General features: G+C 42.6%; 1 protein-coding gene across 2 annotated transcripts in view; it reads right to left on the bottom strand.

Annotated features, from left to right (window-relative positions):
• The window catches only part of LOC139388696 (colorectal mutant cancer protein-like), a 135,075-nt gene that overhangs the window by 104,548 nt on the left and 15,331 nt on the right, over positions 1-15,196 (bottom strand). The window contains exon 1 of one of the 2 annotated variants that reach the window (XM_071135545.1): positions 13,635-13,961. The exons of the other annotated variant lie outside the window; for it this stretch is intronic. Coding sequence (XP_070991646.1) covers positions 13,635-13,772 — 138 coding nt within the window. The 5' untranslated portion in view covers positions 13,773-13,961. Of the gene's footprint in view, positions 1-13,634; positions 13,962-15,196 lie in introns of those variants that run through there. 2 annotated transcript variants of the gene reach the window in all.

Genomic DNA, 15,196 nt, shown 5'->3' with positions numbered 1-15,196 from the left:
TTACTACCATAACTCTGGACAGAACAAGTACAGTATGTATTGCTGCGCAAGCAGCGATGTGAATTAATTAACAAGCGATACTCCTCTGCCGTCTCTGATCAGTCCTGAGGGAGAGAAACACTTTGAATTAATCCTCTCAGGAAGTGAGAGGGACTGCAAGGATCACCTGCTATTCAGAATGGGCCATTAACACTCAAGCAGAGAGGGATGGAGGGAGCATTTCAAACGTGGGCCGTTTATAAAAAGCCCTAATTCATAGATAATATAAATCAATCTAGGATTAGATCGATACATACTGTAGTGTGCATGAAAACTTAGGTTAGGCCTGCATGATAAGTCAAGTGAGTGAGACAATGACATAATTCAATGCCTTGTGCCTAGTTTTACCAGTAATCACCATTTGCTCAACTGAAGGGGCCAACCACCAGAACTAACATTACTTCAACAGGAAACCCTGTTCGGTCCACATCCAATTGATTGTTTGTGTAGCCTGTTTGCCAAATGGTGGGTTGCGGCCAATTCTTACTGGGTTTTGGCATGAGATTGTGCTGTGGTCACGGGAGAGAGAGAGAGAGATCAGAGGTAAAAGGAGGAAATGACATGGGAGACAGAAAGGCAGGCAGAGGCATGATGTAGAGGTAATTGGTGACCCCATACAATATTTATTTATTTACTTACTCTCTCATAATGACAAAGCGAAAACAGGTTTTTAGAAAATTTGGCACATGTATTAAAAATAAAAAAGCAGAAATAGCTTATTTACATAAGTATTCAGTCCCTTTGCTTTGAGACTTCAAATTGAGCTCAGGTGCATCCTGTTTCCATTGATCATCCTTGAGATGTTTCTACAACTTGACTGGAGTCCACCTGTGGTGAGTTCAATTGATTTGACATGATTTGGGAAAGCACACACATCTATATAAGGTCCCACAGTTGACAGTGCATGTCAGAGCACAGGATTGTGTCAAGGCAGAGATCTGGGTAAGGAAGGAACCCAATGGTCACTAACAGAGCTCCAGAGTTCCTATGTGGAGATGGGAGAACCTTCCAGACGAACAACCTTCTCTACAGCACTCCACCAATCAGGCTTAAGTGGCCAGACGGAAGCCACTCCTCAGTAAAAGGCATGGCATCCCACTTGGAGTTTACCAAAAAGCACCTAAGAAACAAGATTCTCTGGTCTGATGAAATCAAGATTGAACTCTTCGGACTGAATGCCAATCGTCACGTCTGGAGGAAATACTGTGATGCATGGTGGTGGCAGCATCATACTGTTGGGATGTTGTTCAGCTGCAGGAACTGGGAGACTAGTCAGGATCGAAGGAAAGATGAACGGAGCAAAGTACAACGAGATCCTTGATGAAAACCTGTTCCAGAGCACTGAGACTAGGGTGAAGGTTCACCTTCCAACAGAACAATGACCTAAGCACACAGCCAAGACAATGCAGGAGTGGCTTCGGGACAAGTATCTGAATGTCCTTGAGTGTCCCGCAAGAGCCGGGACTTGAACCTGATCAAACATTTCTGGGGAGACCTGAAAATAGCTGTGCAGCGACATTCCCCATACAACCTGACAGAGCTCGAGAGGATCTGCAGAGAAGAATAGGAGAAACTCCCCAAATAAAGGTGTGTCAAGCTTGTCGCGTCACACTCAAGGCTGTAGTCGCTGCCAAAGGTGCTTCAACAAAGTACTGAGTAAAGGGTCTGAATTCTTATGTGTAGGGCTGTTGCGGTGACCGTATTACCTCCACACTGTCAGTCATGAGTCATGAAGGCAGTCAAATTCCACGTGACCGTTTAGTCACGGTAATTAGGATTCTCCAAGCTCTGATGCTGCTGATGGTCATTAGTAGCCTACCAAACTTGCTAACTGCCTGGTACTCAGCACTCTATTGTCCCTCTAATCACTCTGACATCAATGCAAATGTAATCAAAAATCTAATCAAGAACTTAATGAGAGCCCATGAGCTCATGTTGCGCAACATTTCTATAGGCTATGCAATTGCGCGAGAAAACAGAGTGATGGCCTATACTAAAAAGAGGAGGGTCCCATCAGCTTTCTATGGGCTAAGCCTACTATAATTATTTCTCAACTTTCCTAAAATGAAGCACATTGTATATCTTTACAACAGGAGTATAGCCTACCTGGCTAGCATGAAAATGAACCACAGGAAAAGTGTCCTCCTTTAGCTATTTAAGTGCATAGATGACATGTATTTTTTCCCGCTGCACCTGCGTCGAGACAGGTGCATGATAATGTTCCATTCTCAAGAAAAACACATTTCAGACATATTATTTAGTATATGCAAAGACAAGATTAAATCAAGAATAGTCTGATGGGTGAGATTATTAGCCACTTGTGAATGATGCCCAGCATAAGAAACAATACCTCTTTTTTTGGGGCAACTTTTTCTAATAATAGTCGCACACCTCATGTAGCCTATATGTTTTGAAGGTTTATACCACAACTAAAGCCTCCAAATAACTTCTTAAAATTAGGCACATTAATCCGCTAACTGACATACATAAGCAGCGTGTGAGTTTCAAATTTGGGGAAGACAATTTGTGTTTGTCTTTACTGTTAGAAAGACCAGATCATGGGATGGAGAGGCATGTGAGTGAAAGGTACATAAAAAGGGCACAACGCAGCACTCCGGGCCAAGGGCACAATGGCCACTGGCCACAAAAGGCAGGGATTTTTAGGGTGCATTACGGCCACAAAGGGAAGGCCACCGTGAAATTCGAAGCATTATCAAGTGCTTGTCAAATTGTGAATGAGAGACTAATGAAGTGTGTGCAGCAAGGCTCATGCATTTCAAACAACTTTTTTCAAATCATCATTAGAGTCGCATCACGCAGCCTTACAATGTATTAAAAACCTAAACATACAGCCCAACATTTGTAGAACGACTAAAGTTACATTAATAATAACTATAAGTAAAGCATATAGGAGTACCTATTTCTTTGTTAACCGCTCAACACAGAATAGCCGCATGTGCGCACTCCCTCAAATTGTTTGGAGAAAATATTTATATTTTATTCAGCTTTGTTCAATTGTATTTTTCATACTATAAAATAATGATATGGAATTCTAAGCAAATCTTGTCTGCTAAATGAGCTAGTGTAGCCCACAGAAATTTGGCATAGCCAGATGAGGACCTAACATAAGAACAACTCAGCGAGTATGCTATTCTGTTCTTCTGAAATAGACTACATTTTCTTCATATCATGTTTCTTTAGAATGGTCTACAATAAATAATGGATTCATTGTGATGGTGTAGGCTATATTACATGGATTTATTAGACTTGTTTAAATGTAGATGTTCCAAAGGTCTGCATCAGTGGCTTGAGGCTGTGTGTGGAAGCCAGGAGATGCTAAATGTGTTTGTTAATTAATGGTCAATTACCGTGAGACAGACAGTTATTTGCTTGACAAACACCATCTGACAAAATTTCACGACCACCACAGTCCTACTTATGTAAATGTGATATTTCTGCTTAGATTTTTAATACATTTGTAAACATGAAAAAAAAAAAAGTTTTTGCTTTGTCATTATGGGGTACTGTGTGTAGATTGATGAGGGGGAAAAAAACATTTAATCCATTTTAGAATAAGACTGTAGCGTAACAAAATGTGGAAAAAGTCAAGGAGTCTGAACACTTTCCGAATACACTGCATGTTGAAGAGGGTGGGGGCTCAAAGGGGATCGCTGTCTCACCCCATGGCACTGTGGAAAAAAGTGTTTTTTGCCAATTGTTGTTTGTGTACATGGATTTTATAATATCGTATGTTTTCCCCCAACACCGCTTTCCATAAGTTTGTATAGCAGACCTCATGCCAAATTGAGTCAAAAGATTTTTTGAAATCAACAAAGTATGAGAAGAGTTTGCCTCTACATCTCTCTCTGTCTCCCCTAGCCATTTCAGCTTCTAGGGGCAAGTTCTCATGGGTAAAATGATAGAGCCCCATGATGCACTTCCATTATATATGTTGAGGGAGTAGGGGGCAGAGTGGTTCTACAGGTGCCACCCAGGAATCCAGAAGTGTCCTTTTCAGATGGAGGGCAATCCTCTAACATCTCCATCAGTACCACTCAGTGTGTCCATGTCAACCTTACACACCTTCCTTTAAATAGCCTAAAGCATGACCCTTTCATTCTAATATTACTTACCAGAAAGAGAAGGTAGAGAGATACATTACCAGGTAGAGATACATTATCATTAGTGGATAATGGAAAAGTCATATCTAGCAATTAAATGCAAGACAGTGCCATATATCAAAATGGTATTCGCATGGTCAGTTATGTATGCTCAACAATTTGAGTCAAATTGAGTAATCTGAAAGCTGCATACTCATTGACCTTATGAAGGTTGTCCCCAATCTGTGTCTGTGAGCTATTAACTGAAGATAAAAGGTCTTGATGCCTCTACCACCATTGTAAAAATGAGAAGACCTACAGTACAGTGGGTTTTGTACTCTAGAGCCTATGGCTAAACCCAAGCTATAAAAGTCAAACACTAGGTAGTGAGTAGGATGTTTGTACTGTGTACACTACCAAGAGTAGAAATGTGTACTAACTAGGGCAACATTGTACATTAGCCATCACTAAGGCAGAATGAAGCAGGTACAAGCTTTATTCAGCCTAACTATGCAGCTGATTTATCAAATAGCTACCCTTCCTCAGGCCAGAGGAAAAAAACGTCAACCAATGGAACAATGAATTGCCCGGTCAGGGTCCACAAAAAGAAGCTCCGAAAGAGGCTGAAAGCAATCTCTCACCTCGCCGCCTTGCACCAAAAATAGTTTGGTGCTCCACATGCTGAGGGAAGTCGACGTGATTCATTTGTCTAATTTGTGTTATGGCCAGAAGACAGAGACAAATGGATCACATGGGAAGTCTTCGATGCTGAGGCTAATTTAATACATTAGAGCCAGGCCTTGTGTTCTACATTTTATTTTGCCAAAGCTGCAGCAATCCGCAGAGTTCTTTTCAGGGCAAGTGGAAAAACGTGGCCTTGCCGGCTGCTGGCAAAATGCTAACACTGAAGCTTTTCTGTGTTGAGATTCATTGCTCTCCTGATTGAACTCAGATATAGGGTCAGTTTTACCCTTAACAATCAGAGCCTTAACAGTTAGGTCAGGGGTTTCAAACATGCAGTTCAAGAGACATTTATTCCCCCCCACTTGTGCTCGCAATTGAATTGGTATAGAACAATTCATGCAACAGTACCTAGCGCATTAAACGAAATGAGGCAAGAAATTGCTTCATGTAGAATTATTTTATATCATAATGAACACAGTGTACAAAACAATAGGAACACCTTCCCAATACGCGCTTTTGCCTTCAGAACAGTCTAAATTCATTGTGGCATGGACTACAACGTGTCGAAAGCATTCCACAATGATGCTAGCCCATGTTGACTCCACTGCTTCCAACAGTCATGTCAAGTTGGCTGGATGTCCTTTGGGTGATGGACCATTCTTGATACACACTGGAAACTGTTGAGCTTGAAAAACCCAGCAGCTCTACAGACAATTCCTTCGACTTCATGGTTTGGTTTTTGCTCTGACTTGCACTGTCAACTGTGGGACCTTTATATAGACAGGTTTGTGCGCCTTTCCAAATCATGTCCATTCAATGGAATTTACCACAGCTGGACTCCAATCAAGTTGTAGAAACATCCTAAGGATGATCAATGGAAACAGGATGCACCTGCACTCAATTTCAAGACTCATAGCAAAGGGTTTGAATACTTATGTAAATAAAAAACAAAAATGTCTAAAAACCTGTTTTTGCTTTGTCATTATGGGGAATTGTGTGTAGATTGCTGAGGATAAAAAAACATGTTTAAACCATTTTAAAATAAGGCTGTATTGTAACAAAATGCGGAAAAAGTCAAGGGGTCTGAATACCTTCTGAAGGCACTGTTTAGGTAAAACTGTAAAACTGTATACACTGTATACTTAGTTTAGGTAAAATGTGGTGTAGGATTGCAAAATTCCAGGAACTTTAATAAATTCCCAAGTTCTCTCGATATCCCAGGTACAGGAAGGAACAAGCAGAAAATCCGGTATCCTGCAACCAGGATTTCTGGAAAACCAGGGAATTTATTGAAAGTTCCCGGAATTTTGCAACCCTACTGTGGCATACATAGGGTAGAATTGTTTGTTGTTCTTGTTATTTGCCCCAGTATATGGCCTCCTGACAACTCCCTTCACAGGCATGGGCCTTTAGTCAAATTAACTTAACTTCCAATGCAGAGGGGCGTCTAGTAGGTTAACATACATCTGCAACCCTGTGCATGTGACTAAATCAAAATCTAATCTAATCTACAAAACTGATTTGGGATCAAATGGCTTTGCTGAGGTATTTCTCATTATGAAAGTGCCAATAGGTTAGCATGTTAGGCTAGGCGGTGTTTTAAAGGCTCTCCTAGTGGTATGCGTCTGTGTGACATTCTGACAGCCTATATTCACACACATCCTATTTACTTTGAGGAAATGTCTGGATGCCACATGGGAAGTGGTCTTCCCTCCTTTCGGCATTCCACCCATATGTCACTTGTCATTTCTCAGGGATTATAATTACCTTAAAAGCATTGGAATTTCTGGAGAAAACCACACACGCCAACCCTCCGACCCTTAATACCTCCACCTCTCCCCAATGCCCCCACCCCATCTAGGCACACAGGTCTCTCACAAGGACATTGTACTGTATCCCTAGGAATACTTTGTATACGAACCTGCCAAAACTAATTTTCAATAAATTGTTGCTTACCATGACAGCTAGGCTACATTTGCCGTGTTGGGAGTGGGATGGCATAAACACCAGGAATGGTCATAGAGAGTCCCTAAATGAGATTCGAAAGTGTAACCTACCGGCCAAGCCCTCCCTAACCAGGACGACGCTAGGCCAATTGTGCGTCGCCCCATGGACCTCCCGGTCACGGCCGGTTACGACAGAGCCTGGGCGCGAACCCAGAGTCTCTGATGGCACAGCTGCCCTTAACCACTGCGCCACGCGGGAGGCCGGCGTTGGACTAGTTAACCGTAAGGTTGCAAGATTGAATCCCTGAGCTGACAAGGTAAAAATCTGTCGTTCTGCCCCTGAACAAGGCAGTTAACCCACCGTTCCTAGGCCGTCATTGAAAATAAGAATGTGTTCTTAACTGACTTGCCTAGTTAAATAAAGATTAAATAAAAGATGTAATATATATATATATATATATATATATATATATATATATATATATATTTAAAAAAAAATTAAAAAAAGAAGGCAAAATTGGCCTCCAAAATTACCGATTTCCGATTGTTATGAAAACTTGAAATCGGCCCTAATTAAATCAGCCATTCCGATTAATCGGTCGACCTCTAATACATACCCACCAGCCCATGAAAATGCTAATGGAAAACATCAAATAGAGCCACACCGTGGAGATGTCATAATAGCCATAAAACCCAGCGGTAAAACAGGGAAATTCATTTTTCCCATAGGGGATTTTAGAAACACTTAAAATATGGGCTGTGTTTCGTGTAGGCTTACCCTGGCATGACGTTTTGATAACCATGTAAATCTCTCTAGGACAAGGTGACTTTTATCAATATATCCGTCTCTATTTACTCTCAAATTCGAATATGCTAATTAGCATCACAGTAGATATCATGCAAAATTATAAATCCCTGGAAGCTCCTGCACATCATCTCTAGCTGACACATTTGCTAACAGGTATTAGATCAATTTAAAACTTTCAGAAGACTTTTCACAGAATTGTCCATTTAAATAAATGTAGCCAATTTATTCATTATTACATTTAACTAACATCTAGAATGCCATTGTAGCATTACGATTTCTCTTCACTGGAACTAAGGGGCCTAGCCCGAACCATGAAAATCAGCCCCAGATCATTATTCCTCCTCCACCACACTTTACAGGTGGCACTATGCATTCGGGCAGGTGGTATTCTCCTAGGATCCGCCAAACTCAGTTTCCATGGCTACTCAGCCATGGAAACCCATTTCATGAAGGTCCCAATGAGCAGTTATTGTGGTGACGTTGCTTCCAGAGGCAGTTTGGAACTTGTTAGTGAGTGTTGCAAACGAGGACAGACGAGTTTACACACTACGCGCTTCAGCACTCGGCGGTCCCTTTCTGTGAGCTTGTGTGGCCTACCACTTCGCGGCTGAGCCGTTGTTTCTCCCAGACATTTCAACTTCACAATAACAGCCCTTACAGTTGACCAGGGCAGCTCTAGCAGGGAAGAAATTTGACGAACTGACTTGTTGGAAAGATGGCATCCTATGACGGTGCCACATTGAACGTCACTGAGCTCTTCAGTAAGGCCATTTTACTGCCAATGTTTGTCTATGGCGATTGCATGGCTCTGTGCTCAATTTTATACACCGGTCAGCAACAGGTGTGACTGAAATAGCCAAATCCACTAATTTGAAGGGGTGTCCACATACTTTTGTATATTTTGTGTAGCATTTACAGGTAACAAACAAAATCAAGAAAACACCGACATAAAGTGTCTTAATAGGGCGTAGGGCCACCAGGACAGCTTCAATGTGCCTGAAACTCTTATTGGAGGGATGCAACACCAGTCTCACACAAGAAATTCCATAATTTGATGTTCTGTTGATGGTGGTGGAAAACGCTCTCAGGCGCCGCTCCAGAATCTCCCATAAGTGTTCAATTATACTGAACAAAATTATAAAATGCAACATGTAACAATTTCAAAGATTTTACTGAGTTATAGTTCACATAAGGAAATCAGTTAATTGAAACAAATTCAATAGGCCCTAATCTATGGATTTCATATGACTGCGAATACAGATATGCAGCTGTTGGTCACAGACATTTTTTTTAAAAGTAGGGGCATGGATCAGAAAACCAGTATCTGGTGTGAGAGTTGATAAGGCTGTTGATTGTGGCCTGTGGAATGTTGTCTCACTCTTCAATGGCTGTGCAAAGTTCCTGGATATTGGCGGGATCTGAAACGCATGGTCATACACGTCAATCCAGAGCATTCCAAACATGCTCAAGGGGTGACATGTCTCGTGAGTATGCAGGCCATGGAAGAGCTAGGACATTTTTAGCTTCCAGGAATTGTGTACAGATACTTCCGACATGGGGCCATGCATTATCATGTTGAAATACAAGGTGATGGAGGCTGATGAATGGCACGACAATGGACCTCAGGATCTCGTCACGGTAGCTTTGCATTCAAATTGCCACTTTGGAGGTGGCTTATGGTAGAGAAATTAACATTAAATTATCTGGAAACAGTTCTGGTGGACATTCCTGCAGTCAGCATGCCAATTACACACACCCTCAAAACACACCCTGGCATTGTGTTGTGTGACAAAACGGCACATTGTGGCCTTTGTCCCCCAGCACAAGGTGCACCTGTGTAATGATCATGCTGTTTAATAAGCTTCGTCATAGGCCACACCTGTCAGGTGGATTGGTTATCTTGGCAAATGAGAAATGCTCACTAACAGGGATGTAAACAAATGGGTGCACAACATTTGAGAGAAATATTGTGAGTATCGAACATTTCTGGGATCTTTATTTTAGCTCATGAAACCAACACTTTACATGTTGCATTTATATTTTTGTTTTCCGTGTAGGTGGGATGTCTGGTGAATGAAACACCCACACAAACACTTTAGAGCCCCTATGCTCCGTTGAGACCCCCCTTTCAAAAGTCACTGAGATCTCTTCTTCTAGCCATGGTAGCCAAAATAATGGGCAACTGGGCATTTTTATACATAACCTGAAGCATGATGGGATGTTAATTGCTTAAATAACTCAGGATCCACACCTGTGTGGAAGGGCCTGCTTTCAATATACTTTGTATTCTTTATTTTGGCAGTTACATGTACACGGAATGTACAAAACATGCACTTTCCATGACAGACTGACCAGGTGAATCCAGGTGAAAGCTATGATCCCTTATTGAGGTCACTTGTTATATCCACTTTGAATCAGTCTATATGAAGGGGAGGAGACCATTTTAAGCCTTGAGACAACAGAGACAGTAATTGTTTTTGTATGCCATTCAGAGGGTGAATGGGCAAGACAAAAGATTTAAGTGCCTTTGAACGGGGTATGGTAATAGGTGCCAGGCGCACTGGTTTGAGTGTGTCAAGAGCTGCAGCGCTGTTGGGTTTTTCACTCTCAGCAGTTTCCCATGTGTATCAAGAATAGTCCACCACCCAAAATACATCCAGCCAACTTGACACAACTGTGGGAAGCATCGTGATATGCAACTTTTCAGGGATGCTAGAAACCAATATACACAGGCAGTTAGAAAAGCCAAGACTAGCTTTTTCAAACAGAAATGTGCTTCCTGCAACACAAACTCAAAAAAGTTCTGGGACACTGTAAAGTACATGGAGCATAAGAACACCTCCTCCCAGCTGCCCACTGCACTGAGGAGAGGAAATACTGTCACTACCAATAAATCCACTATAATTGAGAATTTCAATTAGCATTTTTCTACGGCTGGCCATGCTTTCCACTGGCTACCCCTACCCCGGTTAACTGCACTCCCCACAGCAACTCGCCCAAGCCTTCCCCATTTCTCCTTCTCCCAAATCCAGTCAGCTGATGTTCTGAAAGAGCCCCATACAAATCAGCCGGGCTAGACAATCTGGACCCTTTCTTTCTAAAATGATTTGCCGAAATTGTTGCAACCCCTATTACTAGCCTGTTCAACCTCTCGTGTTGTCTGAGTTTCCCAAAGATTGGAAAGCAGCTGCGGTCATCCCCCTCTTCAAAAGGGGGGGACACTCTTGCCCCAAACTGCTACAGACCTATATCTATCCTACCCTGCCTTTCTAAGGTTATCGAAAGCCAAGTCAACAAACAGATTATCGACCATTTCGAATCCCACCATACCTTCTCGGCTATGCAATCTGGTTTCAGAGCTGGTCATGGGTGCACCTCAGCAACGCTCAAGGTCCTAAATGATATCTTATCCGCCATCGATAAGAAACAATACTGTGCAGCCGTATTTATTGACCTGGCCAAGGCTTTCGACTCTGTCAATCACCACATTCTCATCGGCAGACTCGACAGCCTTGGTTTCTCAAATGATTGCCTGGTCTAGTTCCCCAACTACTTCTCTAATAGAGTTCAGTGTGTCAAATCGGAGTGCCTGTTGTCCGGGCCTCTGGCAGTCTCTATTGGGGTGCCACAGGGTTAAATTCTTGGACCGACTCTCTTCTCTGTATACATCAATGATGTCGCTCTTGCTGCTGGTGAGTCTCTGATCCACCTCTACGCAGACGACACCATTCTGTATACTTCTGGCCCTTCTTTGGACACTGTGTTAACAACCCTCCAGATGAGCTTCAATGCCATACAACTCCTTCCGTGGTCTCCAATTGCTCTTAAATACAAGTAAAACTTCAACCGATCGCTGCCTGCACCTGCCTGCCCCTCCAACATCACTACTCTGGACGGTTCTGACTTAGAATATGTGGACAACTACAAATACCTAGGTGTCTGGTTAGACAGTAAACTCTCCTTCCAGACTCACATCAAACATCTCCAATCCAAAGTTAAATCTAGAATCGGCTTCCTATTTCGCAACAAAGCATCCTTCACTCATGCTGCCTAACATACCCTTGTAAAACTGACCATCCTACCGATCCTCAACTTCGGCGATGTCATTTACAAAATAGCCTCCAATACCCTACTCAATAAATTGGATGCAGTCTATCACAGTGCCATCCGTTTTGTCACCAAAGCCCCATATACTACCCACCACTGCGACCTGTACGCTCTCGTTGGTTGGCCCTCGCTTCATACTCGTCGCCAAACCCACTGGCTCCAGGTCATCTACAAGACCCTGCTAGGTAAAGTCCCCCCTTATCTCAGCTCGCTGGTCACCATATCAGCACCCACCTGTAGCACGCGCTCCAGCAGGTATATCTCTCTGGTCACCCCCAAAACCAATTATTCCTTTGGCCGCCTCTCCTTCTAGTTCTCTGCTGCCAATTACTGGAGTGAACTACAAAAATCTCTGAAACTGGAGACACTTATCTCCCTCACTAGCTTTCAGCACCAGCTGTCAGAGCAGCTCACAGATTACTGCACCTGTACATAAACCATCTATAATTTAGCCCAAACAACTACCTCTCCCCCTACTGTATTTATTTAGTTATTTTTCTCCTTTGCACCCTATTATTTCTATCTCTACCTTGCACATTATTCCACTGCAAATCTACCATTCCAGTGTTTTACTTGCTATATTGTATTTACTTCGACACCATGGCCTTTTTTTTTTTTGCGTTTACCTCCCTTATCTCACCTCATTTACTCACATTGTATATATACTTGTTTTTCTACTGTATTATTGACTGTATGTTTGTTTTACTCCATGTGTAACTCTGTGTTGTTGTATGTGTCGAACTGCTTTGCTTTATCTTGGCCAGTTCGCAATTGTAAATGAGAACTTGTTCTCAACTTGCCTACCTGGTTAAATAAAGGTGAAATAAAACAATTACAAAAATTGGAGTCAACATGGGCCCACATCCCTGTGGAACGCTTTCGACACCTTGTAGGGTCCACACCCAGACAAATTGAGGCTTTTCTGAGGGTAAGAGGGTGCAAATACATATTAGAAAGTGCCCCAAATGTTTTGTACACTCAGTGTATATTTAGATATTAAAATACACAATAATGCCAATATTTTTGGTATTTCCCGAAAAGGGTTTGCGGTCTGATTTATCTATACTCTGTATAATTCAAAAGCCTTTTTGACAGTTTAATTAATGAATTATAGCATGATTGTTTTACAGAAAGAGCAAACACAGATAAAAGTACAATACTTCTAAAAGCGTTTATGAAAGACAACCTCTGATAAGGGGGATAAGGAAGGAATCTGTGACATCCTACAGGATAAATCTGATGCACAACCAATAACAGGCCATGTCCTAGGGACAAAGACATAGAGATAGGAAATAATCATCTTCATTACCATTCACACAAAGCCCTCCTCATTTAGCCTGTACAATACGAAACAAATCCAGCTTGTGTAGCTTAACGGTGCCGTAAAATAGAAAGATCACTGCAGCAGTTATTAGACGACAGACCTTAACAAAAACAAATTCCCCCACTAAAAACGTGAAAGAAAAACATTTTTTTTGACAAAGTACGAAAATAAAACAACTGATGGGCTGAATAAATTAAAACTAGGTAGACTGGTCAAGAAAACAAAGTAGGTCTGTCTACCGCATCTCTTTAAGGGAAGTAGTCAACCTAACGCACCACCGCTTGTCAGGGACTACTACTGCTTCACCTCCACCCACTGTCACCCCTCTGAGCCTCTGTGCCCCCTCCCTACATACATCTGCAGGCTCCTCAGCTGTGAATACCCACATGGTTGGCTGACAGGCATGAACAAACTCACCTTTCATAAACAAACAGACAGCTGTGGAGGAGCCTCATGCTACCCTCCTCTCTCTCACCCTCTTCTGGCCTCTCCTACCAAATCGTTTGTTTCTCTTCCCCAAAGAGGGCCTCCCCTCAGTCTTCTCATTTGCGTCGCTGCTACAACTCCTCTTCTCTGAAACTACACGCTCTGCTCCTCTGTCTCTTACTTCCTACTGTAAGTCTTACCTCATCCTCTACTCTTGTCAAAGTCTCTCTTTGTTCTTCTCCTGTCTTTGCTCCTCTTTTCTCCTTATCGGTGCTCCCCCTCTTCCCCTGACCAAGGCGCTGTGTGTGTTTCTCCTCCAGGCTGCAGCTTGTCTTCATCTCCTGCTCAGAGGTAGCACACGGTCGCCCAGCATGCCATTATGTTTCCACCAACAGAACTACACTACTACTGGAAAACAACAGCCTCAGGGTTCACCCTCCTAAAACTACAATATAAGCTCTCTCCCGGTGGTGTTCTGTCCATTGTGGAGGCTTTACTGTGTAAGTTCCCCCTGAAACAAAGGGCTGCTCTGCTCTCCTCTGTGTGTTTTTTTACCTTTTGTTGTTAGTGTCACCCTTTCCTTCCTGTCCTAGTGGGGGGTGTTAGTCGCAGCGTTGGGGCCGTTGCTGTTAGTCAGTGCAGCTGCCTTCTATTGGACTGAGCACTGAGAATGGTCCCTGGGCACTACTAGACTTCTAACCCCCTCCCTTTCCCTCCACAGAGCGGGGAAGGGCAACACAAACTGAAACACAGCGTGGAGACAGGAATGCGGAATCAGAGCTGGTGTGTGTGTGTGTGTGTGTGTGTGTGTATATAGAGAGACATTAGTGAAGTGGACAGGACAGGCTGTGTCCAGGGTGAAAGGTCAGGAGTGAGTGGCCATGACCTGGAACTCCTACTGGACACAGCAGACACACAGTCTGGACAGAGACCTCTCTTCCTGAGACCACAGATTCCAGGAATTAGCAGTGAAGCCTCCACCTTGAAAACAAGTACTTTACTTCATCAAAGTACATAAAGCTCTGAATCACTTATTCCTCCCACAAAAAAACAAAATTACCTCAAGGCAATTTTATTTTAACCTTACCATTTACCTAGGCAAGTCAGTTAAGAACAAATTCATATTTACAATGACGGCCTACCCCGGCCAAACCCTAATCCAGACGACGCTGGGCCAATTGTGCGCCACCCTATGGCACTGCCAATCACGGCCAGTTGTGATACAGCCTGGAATCGAACCAGGGTCTGTAGTGACGCCTCTAGCACTGAGATGTGTCTTACACCCCTGCGCCACTCCGGGTCCCCAACTAATAATAATAATAATACTCTGTTTCCCCCAGAAAAACCTCTCTCAGTGCAAAGTATACAAACAAAGTACTACAGTGCTCATTCCTCTCATGAAAAAACAGCAAATATCACAAGGAGACATTTACACATCCCCTTTCACCTACTTTTACATAAAGCCTAGTCTAGCAGTAGATTTGTAATGGCATAATGTATGAGAAATCCTCATTCTGCTAAAGGCCAATTAAGGCTAATATGAATGGTAGCCTTGTTGCCTGAACACGTTTAATTCTCTAGGGGAAAACACAGAGGTACTTTAAGTGTTCTGTGCTTCTAGTCATACCTGAATATACCTGTATTTAAAAACATGATACAGTGAAACACAATCACACTAATGAAAAAAACAAGACAATGGACATCTTGACTGACTGTTCCAAAACGACAGCCTTCAAACCATAGACAGGTGGAGGACATAGAT

Source organism: Oncorhynchus clarkii, chromosome 29 (assembly GCF_045791955.1).
Source record: "Oncorhynchus clarkii lewisi isolate Uvic-CL-2024 chromosome 29, UVic_Ocla_1.0, whole genome shotgun sequence".
NCBI classification, from domain to species: Eukaryota; Metazoa; Chordata; class Actinopteri; order Salmoniformes; family Salmonidae; genus Oncorhynchus; species Oncorhynchus clarkii.
This window is presented reverse-complemented; position numbering and strand designations above follow the sequence as displayed.